The 15,063-nt window shown below is 34.9% G+C and overlaps 1 protein-coding gene across 1 annotated transcript in view; it reads left to right on the top strand.

The window, feature by feature from the left end:
• LOC145297749 (conserved oligomeric Golgi complex subunit 5-like) overlaps positions 1 to 15,063 on the top strand; it is a 60,526-nt gene that overhangs the window by 12,344 nt on the left and 33,119 nt on the right. Inside the window, exons 4-7 of the mRNA XM_080143980.1 lie at positions 146 to 200; positions 7,354 to 7,423; positions 10,699 to 10,819; positions 13,851 to 13,981. Coding sequence (XP_080000106.1) covers positions 146 to 200; positions 7,354 to 7,423; positions 10,699 to 10,819; positions 13,851 to 13,981 — 377 coding nt within the window. The remainder of the gene's footprint in view (positions 1 to 145; positions 201 to 7,353; positions 7,424 to 10,698; positions 10,820 to 13,850; positions 13,982 to 15,063) is intronic.

Here is a 15,063-nt window from a genome sequence, read left to right as displayed (position 1 = left end):
AAATGCTTACAACATCCACATTTCCAACAAGATGATATACTAGTAACAAATTTTTCAGACTATATATATATATAGCATGTACAAATTCCACAGTTAATTAAATTAGCTAATTAAAATGTTTTATTTTTCTCTTTTTTATTTCTAGGTGTTTTACAAATGATGCAATCAAGAATCCAGTCCCTCTTATCCGCAATGGAAAGGTTTGTTGTCATTTCACAAGAATTTTATACACTCTCATCATTTCTGGTGTCATCATCAATCAGTTCAAGAATATTCTCTGCTTGTCTCTTCTTATTGTTAAGTTAATCCTGGTTTGGATGATTTCATTTGGAAAGAGAGAAAGCCTCCCTTTAATATTTTAGCCACATGGCAGAGGAGAATTAGCACCAAACGAAAAGTTATTTTTAGAAAGATTAAATATTCTTTCATCTTCAGCACTATGTATCTTATCATCTACTAGCCTAGGTGTATTTGAGAAGTTTTTTTCACCGCACAAACGGAAGGACCCGGCATATAAAATCAGCTGTAGGCTCTTTGATAAGACTAGTGCGTTCGAAATGACTGTTTCTGATTAGAGCACAATTGAACCATAACAATTGACTCTCGCAATTTAAACTTTAATTTAAACCATTATATAAAATCAACGGTATATTCTCTACAGTGCAATTTAGACTACAATGTATTGTGAACTAAGTCACTGTGGAAACTATCTCCCAATGCACCACAATTGGTCTTTAACTAAAGTAGGCAATCAATCGATTTGATTGAAAAGTGTGCGATTTCACCGATTTGACCGGGATGCCCTTTTCTCTACCCTGCAACCTCTCTCCCACAGAAGAGACGTTGCGAGCCTATCCTTGTTTTATCATTATTTCCATGGCAGGTGCTCGTCTGAACTCCAATCTTTCACGAAAAACACTCGTCTAGCTGAATCCACTGTGAAAAATTTCCCCCACTCTATATCTGTGCCTAAATCAAAACGCGGATTCCATGAACAAAGCTTCTTTCTTAGAACTACACGCCTGTGGAACTCTGTTCCGTCTGCCTGCTTCTCACCGGACTACAACTTGGATGTCTTCAAGTCCAACGTTAACAAATTCCTAATGAACCGCCCCCCCCTTAAGTAAACACTTCATCAAATCTCCACACTAATGTAATGTACTTGCAATAACCCTTATCCCTGAGTGGCTTCCGGGCTTTGATAAGTGGTGATCACTGTGTAAAAAAAAAAAAAAGATTTCAATGACAATAAAAGTATTGAAAGGGTGAAACGTTCATTAATCCTCATTCAGTTCCAGGTAACATCATGTCTCCCTGCTAGTACTTACATATCAGACAATAAAACGTATTCTCACCAAAAATTAGGAAAAGTTATTGAATAAAAGTTTAATTAAAGATAAAAATCAGTTTTCGTATTTTGTCGATCCACCATTGATTATATATATAAAAGGCAAAATGTGTGTGTGTGTTTGTATATTTCGGAAAAACTTTTGACAGAGACAACGCATTTTCACGAGATCAGTATCGTTTTGAAGCTCAACATCTTGGATGACAAATATCGAAAAATTGGCCAAAAATATTAATTCCTTCACCCTAAACTGGCCAGTTTTGTACAGGGAGGGGTAGCAAAATATAGCTTCTACGCATGCGCAAATGACTTCGGAATTTGAATTAATTTAAATATTTAAAAAAAACGATCCAATTTTGTTGACGTCCTTTTAGCTCAGTTGATTAAAGCGTGACGTCATTATCTTACAAGGGTTGTAAGTTCGAATCATGATGAGATGTCTTCTTTTTTTTTTTGATTTTTTTTAAAGTTTTACTATTGAAACAGGGTTATTTATGCCATTTTTTGCGTTCAATGTTTTTTTTGTTTTTATTTTTCAGAATTTTTTTAAGAAGTTTTAATATTGTTCGTTTTTTTTCATCACATTCGCATTTTCTTTTTTTTGTTTTTCCGATTTTAAGAAATTTTAACATTGTTCGTTTGCATCACGTTCGATTTTTTTTTCTCAATTTTTTTAAATAACAGGGTTATTATTTCGCTTATTCTTTTGTTTTGATTTACTCCCCCCCCCAACACACACACACCTCTAAACAGCCAGGCAACGCTAGGTACACCCACTACTAACTTGACTAAATGACGAACTGAATTCTCTCCCCTTGTTTACTTGATTAAATGACAGACAGAATGATAGTACCCCCCCCCCCTACATCAAAGTAGCACTGTGCCTTCTTTGGAGTGAAAATGCCAAAAAAAAAAAAAAAAAAAAAAGAGTGAGTTATCTCCCCCTGCTTTACAAGTATTTCTGCTCTCATCAATGACAGATTGGCAAAATATGAAAACTCATTTTTATTTTTTAATTAAATTTCTATTTGATAATTTTTTCCTAATTTTTATGCATATACTTATTTTTGCCTAATATACAAGTATCTCAAAGAATTTTTACTTGGAATGCGATTTTCGTATGTGTCCTATACTGTATGAGTGCCAAATATTTTAATTTTTTTTTTCCTGGTCCAAATTTATTATAAATAAATGTTCCTAGGGATGTCCCTCTCTCTCTCTCTCTATGGACTATTCATACTCTTGTTCCTATTTACAATGCCTCCCCACAGGACAGAGTTAGACACCAGGGTCGTTTTTTAATGTGGAGAAAAGGAACAAAAATAAAAATTGTCTCAGTCGTGAAGGATTTCTCCTCCACTAACAGAGAACAAGAAATTGAAGTGTAGCATCTGAAGAATAGATACTACACTTTGATCTTGACCCAAAGGTCAAAGTTCTGTCATGACTGGATAGAAATTTTAAGTAATTTATAATTATATTCTTAGTATCACTTTCAACCTCCAGAAGATTGTCACTCATAAATAACAATGATTATCACTTATATCCATTGTGCCATAAGACCTTGCATTATAGATGACTAGCAGGGGTACCTGGCGTTGCCCGAGTGTGGAGAGGTTTTATGGTAAGGGTATTGAGCAACAGAGCCCTAAAAAAAAAATGTTTAAAAATAAAATAACCAACCCCCTAAAAAATGAAAATAGCAGTGAGTACCCGTGCGAACGAAAAAGAAAAGAAAAGAAAAAGTAGTAAGTAGGTAGACAGAATAAAAACATAGGAGTAAAACACAAAAAAAACTGACGTAAGGCAAACGAACGATGTTAAATGTAAAAATCGAAAATACAAAAAAGAAAACAGAAAAACGAATGTTAAAACTTCTGAAAAATACCCCCCCCCCCAAAAAAAAAACACGTGAAAAATGGCTTAAATAAGCCTGTTTCAATATTAAAATTTTTAAAATCGGTGGGTACCCGGGTGTTTTTGGGTGTGTGTGGTCAATCGGGTGTGTGGGGGGGGGTGTTAATGAAAACCTAAGAATAAGCAAAGTAAAAAAAAAAAACAAAAAAACGAACGTTACGTGAAAAATGGCTTAAATAACCCTGCTTCAATATTAAAATTTTAAAAATCGAAAAAAAAAAAAAGAAGACATCTCACATCACGATTCGAACCCAAAACGTTTAGATAATGACCCAACGCTCTAACCAACTGAGCTTACACGACGTACATGAAATTGTGTCAGTTCTTCAAATATTTAAACTAAATCAGGTTATGACATTGTCTGACGCATGCGTAGAACCGATCTCGTCATGAGATGACGTTTTTTGTTGACCTCCCCCCCTGTAGAAAAGTGCTGATTTCAGGATGAAAAAATTAACGTTTTTGGCCAATTTTTTCAGTGTTTGTCGGGCGAAAGATGGGCCTTTCATATGACACCAAGTTTGTGAATTTTTGTTCCGTCTGTCGAAAGTTTTTAGCAGACATACAAACATACATACATTTTCGCTTTTATATATATAGAAGAAGATGAAACAACAGAGCAAGCTACCCCATGGATTAAATAAAAGGGTTCTGTTTGAAATTTCATACACCTTTCTTAATATCTCAAAAATTTGTGTATTGCAGACATTATTTTCTATTCATTTTTCCCAGGTTTGACTAAATTTCTGAACATTTCAACTGCACTTATCTTGTTTTTACTCTTTTTTTTCTGTTGTTTTTCTCCAAATTATATCTGCACTATTAACTAAACTCTGAAAAATGCTTTTTCTCAGCTGTATGCATTATTCTTAAGCAGTCTAAACTTAGTACCTAAGCCAAATTGTATTACTCTTAACCAGTTTTTGAATGGGTTCTTCCAAACTAAATTAATACAAAATAAAACCTCGAACTCACAAATTGAAAGTTCCATTACGGTATCTTATAAGGTAAAGCTTGAATGCTCGAATCATTCTCTATTGAGGTTAGATAAAGCCAAAAAATATCCATGCATAATTATGGGAGGGGAAACTATTTTCAAATATCCTCCTAAACTGGGAACGGAGTAACGGACTTATATTAAGTAGATATTAATAAGTCTTTACATTTTTTTTTTTTTTTTTTAAATGGAGAGTAGATAATACACTGTGGATTTGTTATCGGCAGCTCCAGTAACTCTCGCTTCTCCTTTTTTGTCCCTCAGTCCTCATTTCCAATGAGTGATTTTTCTGACAAAGGGTGAAGAAAAAGCTGCTCTCCAGGTCGGTAGTACTTCATGAACAGTAGCTTGAGATGTCGGAAATTTTTCTGTTTCTATGTCTATCCTTGTGGCCACATCACTAGTAAGGGTGCTGGAGTTAAACGTTTCATCTGGGCTGACGTTATCCGCTTAATAGTCATGGACCCGAACCTTGGATTAACCACTAAGGAGGCTGTCCTATCAGCCAGTGTAAAGTACTGGGGCTGCTGTATTTCCATTTGGTGAATGGATTCTGGACCATGCAGTAGTTTCTGGTGGGGCCTCTCGATGCCATACTAGTGCCCCCATACTTACAAAACTGTTTAAGCGTTAAGGAGTAGTGCTTTCCAATACCCTGGAAAACCTCATCAGTATGTCCTGTATTTAAGAACTCAGGTTATAAGTCATCTCCCTCTGAGTACAGACCAATAAGTCTCTTGTGTGTCATGAGTAAGTTACTGGAATCCATATTAAATAAAGAAGTAGTCAACCACCTCAGCAGAAATAACCTCCTTAGTGACATGCAATATGGTTTCCGTTCTGCGAGATCTACAGCTGATGTGCTAACAGTTATATCCCATAGGATTAGTGAATCTGTCGACAAAGGCTTCCTTTCTAGTGCAATTGCTCGACATATCAAAGACCTTCGATAAGGTATGGCATAAGGGCCTACTTCACAAGATTTCCAGCTACGGTATAACTGGAAATGTTTTCTCAATCATTAAATCATTTCCCTCTGATAGGCTCATAAGAGTAGTGGTTGATGGGCAGCAATCAGAGGCCCACAGTATTAATGCTGGAGTTCCTCAGGGGTCCATCCTGGGCCCAACTCTCTTCCTGATCTACATCATTGATCTCCCAAAACACATACTTAAATCATTCGTTGACATCTATGCTGATGACACGACCATCTATGGCAACATATCAAAGGCCATAAATGACAAAGCTCTCTCTGATTTGCTCTTCTCTGATCTTGAGCACGTGGTACAGTGGGGGAAGAGGTGGTTGGTTACTTTTAATGCATCTAAAACCAAACTCCTATCTTTACATCATTAACGCTCTGTTCCTCATCTAGCATCAACTGAAATGGATGGCTCTCGTCTTGGGGAGGCTTCAGGTTTTGACAAGCTCCTGAGTTTGACCTTTACTCCTGATCTGAAATGGAACACGTATATCAAGTCTGTTGCCCGGGCTGCTGGGAAAATGGTAGAATCCTTCTACCACTCCAGAAGATATCTCACTGCTGATCCAATTCTCTATCTGTATAAAAGCCAAGTACATCCAAAGATGGAGTACTGCTGCCACATCTGGGCTGGAGCTTCTAAAAACAGCCTATCCTGCCTTGACAAAGTACAAAATAGACTTCGTGGCTTAGTGGCTTAGTGGGGGATGTCTTTTCTCTTCCCTGCAACCTCTCTCCCACAGAAGAGATGTTGCGAGCCTGTCTTTGTTTTATCATTATTTCCATGGCAAGTGCTCGTCCGTGCTCCAATCTCTGGTCCCCCCTTGCCAATCTTTCACGATTAACACCTGTCTAGCTAAAACCACTGTCAGTAATTTCGCCCACTCTTTATCTGTGCCTAAATCAAAACGTAGATTCCATGAACAAAGCTTCTTTCTGAGAAGTGCACGCCTGTGGAATTCTCTTCTGTCTGCCTGTTTTCCACCTGACTACAACTTGGATGTCTCCAAGTCCAATATAAATAAATTCCTGATTAATCGCCGCCTTAAGTAAGACACTTTATCAAATCTCCAATACCAACTATTACTACGATATTATCCCATTGATTATTGTACACACACACAATAACCCTTATCCCTGAGTGGCTTCTGGGCCTTGATAAGAGGTGATCTCCCATGTAAAAAAAAAAAAGAAAAAAAAAAAGATTCCCGAGTGCAACAAAATATACCTGAATAATTTGCATTATATTCATAACATTTCGGCCGATGTAACCTCTGACCTTCTTCAGGTATATCATGTCACACTAGAATTGTCTGCGAGCACCTATAGCATAATGGATGAAAAGCTAAGTAAGATTCAGGTCTAAGTCACACTCTTTTGGAGGCTGAAGTTCCAATCCTCAGTGCATGCGATACTAAGAATACAACTGCAAATTAAGAGTTTAAACCAGTCATGGCTGACAGAATAAGAACATGCGACCCATGTACATTAAATAAATAGTTTTGTTCAAAATTCTGTGCCGATTCAAAAATTTGACAAAGATTCCAGAGTTGGACATGATCCATCTGAAGAAAGTTGTGACATTCCAGATAAGAACACTCAGAGTAAACAAGAATGGCAGTCCGAACAGTCAAAGCAGACAAGAACAATTTATTTTATTTAATTATTCGTGGACTATTATCCTCATCCTCTAGTTGTTGTTTCCACAACGTTTCGGACAATTACTCCTCTGGCTTTCATCAGGTCGTTAACCGTGATGGGATAGGAATGTCGAATCTTCAAACTGCATCCATAGCAATTGCTGCCTTCAATAGTTGTGGTCATCTTCGCAGAGGAATAATTGACTGAAACATCGTAAACACAACAACTAGAGAATGAGGATAATAGTCCACAAATAATTAAATAAAAATCATACAAATTACTCATTTAAAAAAAAATTCCAAATTCAATAATTGAGATTAGACAACAACAGTAGTCCAAATAGAGTCGAAGCAAACAAGAAGTACTCCACTATTTCTAATGAAGACATGTGAATGATAAATTATTATTGTTAATTTATTTAATCCAAAGTTTTCATCATTGTTAATTTTTATTTTGTTTTATTTAAAGAATCCGTTGTAAAGTGAGTGAACCCTTCAACAAGATTGTGATTAGAACGGCACAACTGCGGCGATTGCAGGTAAGAAATTTCTTTGGTTTAAATCAGGAGGTTGAAAACTCATTTGACTCCGCAGGCCAGATGAAGGCCATTTATGAAAATTAAGAACAATTACATATGCAGACCCCTGTCAACCTAAATATTTCAGATCATAATTAAAATAAACATTAAGAAATCAGTAAAGCCGACTGAGACAACATTGTCCCTTTCAAGCTGTCCTTGTCTAATGTCTATCACAGGTCGGTTGGCTGAGCAAATTCGCTCTCGGTTTTCATTTCATGTTTTTTTTTGTTTTTTTTTTACGCAGAAATGGAGATGCTGAGTTTTGATTGTGTTTTTGTGGTCATTGTATTCAAATTCGATTGAGTGGATCAGAAGAAGTTAACAGTAGGTTTTTGTTGAATACGAAAGCCTCATCTATCATTTTAAAAATAGAGTCATTGGTAACCAAGTTCATGTACCGGAGGTTGCTGATGTTTGTTTCAACTAAATATAAAAAATATTTTTAATTTAAAGAAAATTAATTTTTACAACTTATCACCAAGTTTGCTACTTATACATTATGAGACACATAAAAATTGAATTCCTAACAAAAAAAAATGTTTGATATACTTGTATAATAGGCAAAAATAAGTCTCCTTGTATGGGACAACAAAGTCTCATTCTAACATTTAAAACAACTTTTATTGATTCATCTTAATATGTTAATAAACGATGACTGGAAAAGAGAAAAGTGTTAGGAATAGAGTTAGTCCATTGAGTATATGCATCAAGACAAAAGGTTAAAAATTCCACTTGGCGTTAAATGAACTTATCGTTAGTAGGGAATAAAAAAGTGTTCTTAGATGGATAAGGGATGAATATGTTTGTAAGAAAAGGAAAGTGTTCATATATAAAGAATGTGTACCATACACCAGCAGGCCCTTGTAAGTAGGTGTGCAGTTATTGTAGCCATGTTGAATCCATGGTGTTTCTTGTCAGACATCAAAAACAGTTTTGGTTGCACGCCAAGAGAGATCAAAGTTGGAAGAAGTGTCAGCTCACTTTAGTGTCCTGAAGCTACACTTCAATTTTTTGTTCTCGGTTAGTGGAGGAGAAATCGTTCACGACTGAGACAATTTTTTTATTTTTGTTCCTTTCTCCACATTAAAAAACGATGTTGGTGTCTAAGTCTGCCCTCGTGGGGAGGCAAAGTAAATAGGAACATAAACATGAAGCAAGGAATATAACTCTAACATCCATACACCAATGGATACAATTTTTATCAAGTTAGATAACTCCATTTTCTTGGCCTTTTAGTTAAGAACAAAGTGTAGTATCTATTCTTGTGCTACACTTAGTCGATTCTGTTTTTGGTCTGTGAAAGAGAAGTCCTAGACAGAGGTGATTTTTTTTTCCACTCCAGAGCTGATTTGATGAACTCGATCTTTTTCCCCACATTAGAAAAAGACCTTGTTTTTAAGTTTGTCCTCATAAAGAGGCAAGTAATGTGCACAGTTTTATTTTATTCTCAGGACAAATTCTATTTAACCTATATCTGCGATCCTGAGAGGTACTACTACTCCTCTGTGCCGCAGTGAATTATAAAGAGAATGCAAGTCACGCATTCCTTAGTAAAGGTTTTATTTGCTAAACGTGCACATTTTTAGACAGGTTCAATGAATAGAGGAGGTAGGAAGGATGTTAAAACCATGACTAATATATATATATATATATATATATATAGTAGAGAGTTAGAAGGCTGTCACAATGCGGGGAATGGAATATAGTCGTTGTTGGTAAGAGAAGACGAGAACAAGTGGCGATTTACAAATCAATAAGTACATACATATATTTTATATATACATATATTTATTCAGATGCATTGGTAAAATGTCTGACTTGTTATGTTTGCGACAATATCCATTATCAATTTCGGAAAATTCCCTTTTCAAATGGTAAGCGTAACAAATCGATTCAAAGCATGCTAGATGATGGAGCGGAAGTTCCGCTCCATCATCTCTACTACATACCTATTCCACACAATGCTTCAAGCAAACTACATATCAATCCTATATATATATATATATATATATATATATATGGGTGTGTGTGAGAAAGAGAGAGAATTAGATAGGGACAGATATATATATATATATATATATATAATCACAGAAAATAAAATACATGTTAAAATATTGCTCATTTTAGGGTTTGAGTTATATTTGAAAATAGCTTCCATTTCTAATTGTTCTAATTAGCTGTAATTTGTAATTAACTAGTCAAGTGACCCTTCTCTTACTAAGTTTCTTATTTTATATATCTATCACTCTCGTCTCCCTCTCCTTTCCTCTCCTTATTAACTGTCAAAGGGAATAAAGAAATTAAAAAAAAAAACGATTAGCATAATCCATTGTAAGCAAGAGAATATCACCAGAGGTAGTAATATTATTTAATCTGTAGATAAAAAGAAAGAGATTGATGATGAACAGAAATGGACTAATTTTGTATTTTTTTTAATGTATTTAAATGCCCTTGTAAACTCGTTTTTTCTTAATTCAAACAATCTAACTTGGACTCAGTGGCAACCCAACGGATCTTTTATTATTATTGTTATTACAGTAGAACCCCAGGATATGGCATTAAAAATTAGTAACAAAATACAGTACAGTGTATAATACACATGTATATAATCAAATAACATTATAAATAACACTGTAAGGCGGGGCAAATACCATAACCAGTGGCCGGAAAAATATTGTATTCCACATCGTAACTTGAAAAAAACATATTCTAGGGACACAGTATCTCGAGATTGGTGCTTGTGAAGATAGTCGACAGATCAATTTTTTAAAATATGTTTTAAGCAAAAAACAACAGTACTTACTTGTCATGTCGAAAATAGTAATATATTAAAAAATTATCAAAGTTTATTTAGTAGAAATTTATTTATAGTTAAAAAGTAATTTTTATGGAAAATTAGAGAAAATGGCATTTTCCCTAGAAATGGCATTTTCCCTTAAAAATTGTGAATACAGGGGGCATATTTATTTCCATTTTTGCTACTTTAATGGCTAACATTTTGTTTTAGCCGATAGCGATAGACTTTTTTTTTTTAATAAAAACACAGTAGCAGTTGTTCAACTTCATGAATCTTCGGAATTTTTGGATATATTACTATTTTCGACATAACAAGTAAGTACTGTCGTTTTAAGCTTAAAACCAAATATATAAAAAACTCAGTCTGTCAACTTTATCTTAACAAGCACCATTATTATTATTATCATTATTAAATCAAATGCCATTATCCTTTTCAGGAAGCCTGCGATTTGCTGCGGAGAATCATCCGTATTCTCTACCTGAGTAAACGTCTTCATTCCCAATTGGAAGGAGGAGCAAGGGAGATAACTAAGGCAGCACAAAGCTTGAATGAACTCGGTAAGAAAACTTTGGTAAATGGCCCCTATTTATCTCCCCCCCCCCTCTCACCTCTTCCCACAAAGGGTAGAGTTAGACAATATGTTAGTTTTTTAATGTGGGGCAAAAAAATCTATTACAAATGATTTCGTATTATCACAATAGCTACTTACCATTGATTTCTTGCCCGTAATGACCATTGGTCTTCGCTGGAATTTGAGTAACAATAAGTCTTCCCAAAGTTCCAACAGTCTCCACATACTTCCAGTGGAAGTCTGATTTGTGCTCTTTCTCCTTTGTCTTTCCATCCTCTTTGACTCTTCACTACCATTTTGTGCGACATCGGTCCCATCAGATTTTTTTTTTTTTTTAGTGTGTGTGTGAGGGTGTGTGTGTGTGGGGGGGGGGGGGGATAGGAAATGTCTTGCTGTTTCAATTCAAAAAAAAAATTTTTTATTGCATTTTCACCCCAAACAAGGGATCTACTATATGGGACATAATTTGCAGGAGTACTATGTAGGGAGTTGAGCAGCAAGATGTTTGTTTACATTACACTTGAACTTTTACATGTCGGTACAGTCAGAGAAGCAAGAACCTGGAGGGGAATTCTAAAGTCTAGTAGTTCTAGGGAAGAAACTATTAAAGTAGAAGGCTTTCTTCCATCTAATGATCTCTACTGTTTAGGGGTGCAATTTAGCTGCTTATCAGATTAGTTGGGTGTATTTATGCCTAGGGAGTACAGGGTCTGGTAACTTGTCAGAGCACCTACCATTAAATTACTTGTAAAACAGGCAGAGGGATGTTACATTTTATCAATGGGACAGGGGTTGAAGCCTAGCTGACAGTTTGGGACCTATTAGGTTGGCAATTCTCTTTTGAGCCCTGTTTAGGAGTGAGAGACTAGTAGCAGATGCACCAGTCCAAATGTGACCACAATACTCCATACATGGGCAAATGGTGGCCTTGTAGAGGTACAAGATACTCTCCGGCATAAGTAACTTTCTAGCATGTTAGAGAGAGCCCACTTTCTTTGCAGCAGCTTTGGCAATGCCCTCAATGTGTCTGTTTCCCTGGGTTCATGTGTTTTTATAATTTTGTTTTTTATTTTCTATTTCAACTTTCGGGTTTGTTTTATTATGCACATTGGTACGAAAAAAATGATCAAAAAACAAACATGTAACAAATGTGAACTGAAGAATCCAAATACTTGAAATCTTGATAATGACTTAAAAATAAAACAAAATACTGTTAGAAACCCATCCAATAAATGTCACAGTAACATGTATTGGGTGGGTTTCTAACAGTATTTTGTTTCATTTTTATTTTTAAGTTATTATTGAAATTTCAAATAGTTAGGTGTCAATTCACGGCCATTTTTCTTGTTCTCACTTCATATTCGATACCATTTGGGTTCTGGACCGAATAAACATTTTAAAGTAAATAAAAACACCAAAAACATTTCCATATAAGTAGAAGAATAACATATCTTGCCTTTTGTAACATCTATTTGTTATACATTTTATTTTTTTATCACTTTTTCGTACCAATGTGTATTGTAAAACAAACCCCAACTTCCATGTGGCTGATTAACATTCGTAATTCATGTGGGTCGGTTTCTGCATTCAAGGATTTTCCTTAAGATTTCAGCTGCTTTCCTCATTGCTGCCCTTTGTATAATCTCAGTCTTCCCCATTATTACTAAATTGCATTTCTCACACCAGCCAGGATCTTATATCTCTACAAAGCCACAATCCGTACATGCATGGAGTATTGCTATCACATCTGAGCTGATGCAGCAAACCACTAGCCTCTCCCTCTTGGACAGGGTCCATAAAAAAGACCCTAATCTGATAGGGTCCTCTTTATCTAACACACTCTAGCTCCTGTCCCATCACTACAATGTTTCATCGTTGTGCTTGTTTTACAAGTACTTTCATGTAATGTGTTACACAGGCACGTCCCCTATGTAAACACTCTGACCAACCTGTCAGTCAGCAAGATTCCACCCCTTCAATGTAGAGCTCTCCAGATGCCAAAGGACTTTCTACTCTTAATAATCTCTTTCTGTGAACTCCTAGCCTTGAGAATTCCCTTCTTTTTTCTTTGACCGTACTGACATGCAGAAATTTAAATGCAATGTGAACAAGCACCTTGTGTATAACTTACCAATTAGGATGCCCCTAACCTTGAGTAGCGTCTTACGGCTTTGTGCTATTGTGCCTTGCTTGGAGTGTAAAATAGTTTGATTGTGTATATTTATACCAAAATCCTGTCTCTTTTTTAGACAAAGTAATACCTGAATGTTGATACAAGTGTTTAGGATATTAAGGAATAATTTCTATTTTCAGATTTGTTTTACTGAAATACAAAAAAGTGGAAAAGAAACAAATATATAACAAATAAATGTTACCAAACGCCAGATAAATTACTCTTCTACCTACCTGGATAAATTTTTGGTGCTTTAACTGATTTTAAAGCATTTATTAAGTGTGAAACGCAAGTTGTGCTGAGCGTTTAAGTTAAAACGAAAAAAAAAGATGGCACCATGATACTCTTGCGGTTGGTGTCCTGAAAGTCGGACAAAAACTTGATAAAAAAAATTAAAATATTGACAAAAATCTACCAAATAAATATAACTATGACATTTATTTGGTTGATTTCTGTCAGTGTGTGTGTGTGTGTGTGTGTGTGTATATATATATATATATATATATATATATATATATATATATATATAAAGTTTTTGGCAGATTCTCGGGATGCCAAAGGCATGAGCATCATGGCACTATGTTTGTTTTCATTTTAACTTAAGCGATCAGCACAACTCATGTTTCACACATAAAATACACTTTAAAATCAGTTAAAACACCAAAAACTTATCCAGGTAAATAGAAGAGTAACTTATCTTGCCTTTGGTAACATTTATTTGTTATATAACTGTTTCTTTACCACTTTTTTATACGACAGAACAATTGAAAAACAAGCCCAGATTTTCTTTCCATTTAATTAATGTTTATTTCATTATTTTCTTTCTTTTCTCACTCAATATCAGATTATGTATGTGAAGGTATCGATCTGAGCGGTATTGAAGTTATCGAGGCAGATCGTCGATTTATCAAGCAAGCAAGGAAGGACGTCGAAGCGCAAGCCCAAAAAATGCTCGAACAAGGAATGGAAACACAGGTTTGTATCATCTTAACTTTTTACCATTATTTTTACACCCTTTAATTATACAAACACAATAAGCATTTACTTAGGACTAATTGGGTTTGCAATTTAATTTCTATTCACTACTTTTAATCATTGAAACGAAACTAGTCGATTTATTGATGTAAAAGTGTTCTTTTCAAGGAATTAATTTTACTCATATCTTTTATATAGTACTTGCAGGCAACCAACATTGCTCGGTCATAAAATATGTTTAAATATGATATTTTAATTTATGTAGATTTTGTATTTATTATTATAGAGCCCATTCTCTATTGATTATTATGTTGTACCCAATATGTAGTAGTGATTTCAAAAGTTAAAAAAAAAAAAAAAATATGACTTTGATGTAATCAACTAGAATTGAAACTAAAACATTTACCTTTCCAGCTTTATTCATAACCATTTGAGCTAAGATGACATATTTCAAAGCTTTACAAATTAACAATGTATAAATGTATATTTGTGCATATGTGAAGGGTACACATTAAGTTGATTTATGCCTACCAAGTTTTAATTTTTCAATTTTGACCCTTTAGCAGCTATTTACATTGTTTAAAAATCAAATCAAATTTATTCCACAGGTCTGAATTCCCTATATATCAAGTTTTAAGTCTGTAGGCCAAAAATTGACTGAGTAGTTTGGTAGAGACCATTCCACATATTGCTCAGACACAAACAAGGTCACTTTCATATATATACTAGTAGGCCGCTCAACATTGCCTGGTTGCAAAATATGCATAAATGTTAAATTTTAATTAATACAGAAACTGAGACATGTGCATGCGAGTATTATGTTTTTTTGTAAAAAAAAAAAAAAAAAAAAATACTCTGGCTGAGATTGAAACCAAAACGAGTCAAGTACGATAATCATTAGGCTGGCTTGGCACGATTCTTAAAAAATATTTTCAAAACTACTTACTTTTAACACGCATGTACATTCGTGAAACAGTTAGTGAACAGATAAAAATCTGATGATCCCCCCTTCCCCTCCTACGTACCAATTTTTCAATTTTGACCCCTTAACAGCCCGTTTGTCCGGATGAAAACTGATTAAA

Source organism: Euprymna scolopes, chromosome 18, assembly GCF_053919585.1.
Source record: "Euprymna scolopes isolate OS-2025 chromosome 18, ASM5391958v1, whole genome shotgun sequence".
Lineage (NCBI taxonomy): Eukaryota > Metazoa > Mollusca > Cephalopoda > Sepiida > Sepiolidae > Euprymna > Euprymna scolopes.
Note: the sequence above shows the minus strand (reverse complement) of the source record. Positions and strands in the feature narration are given on the sequence as shown.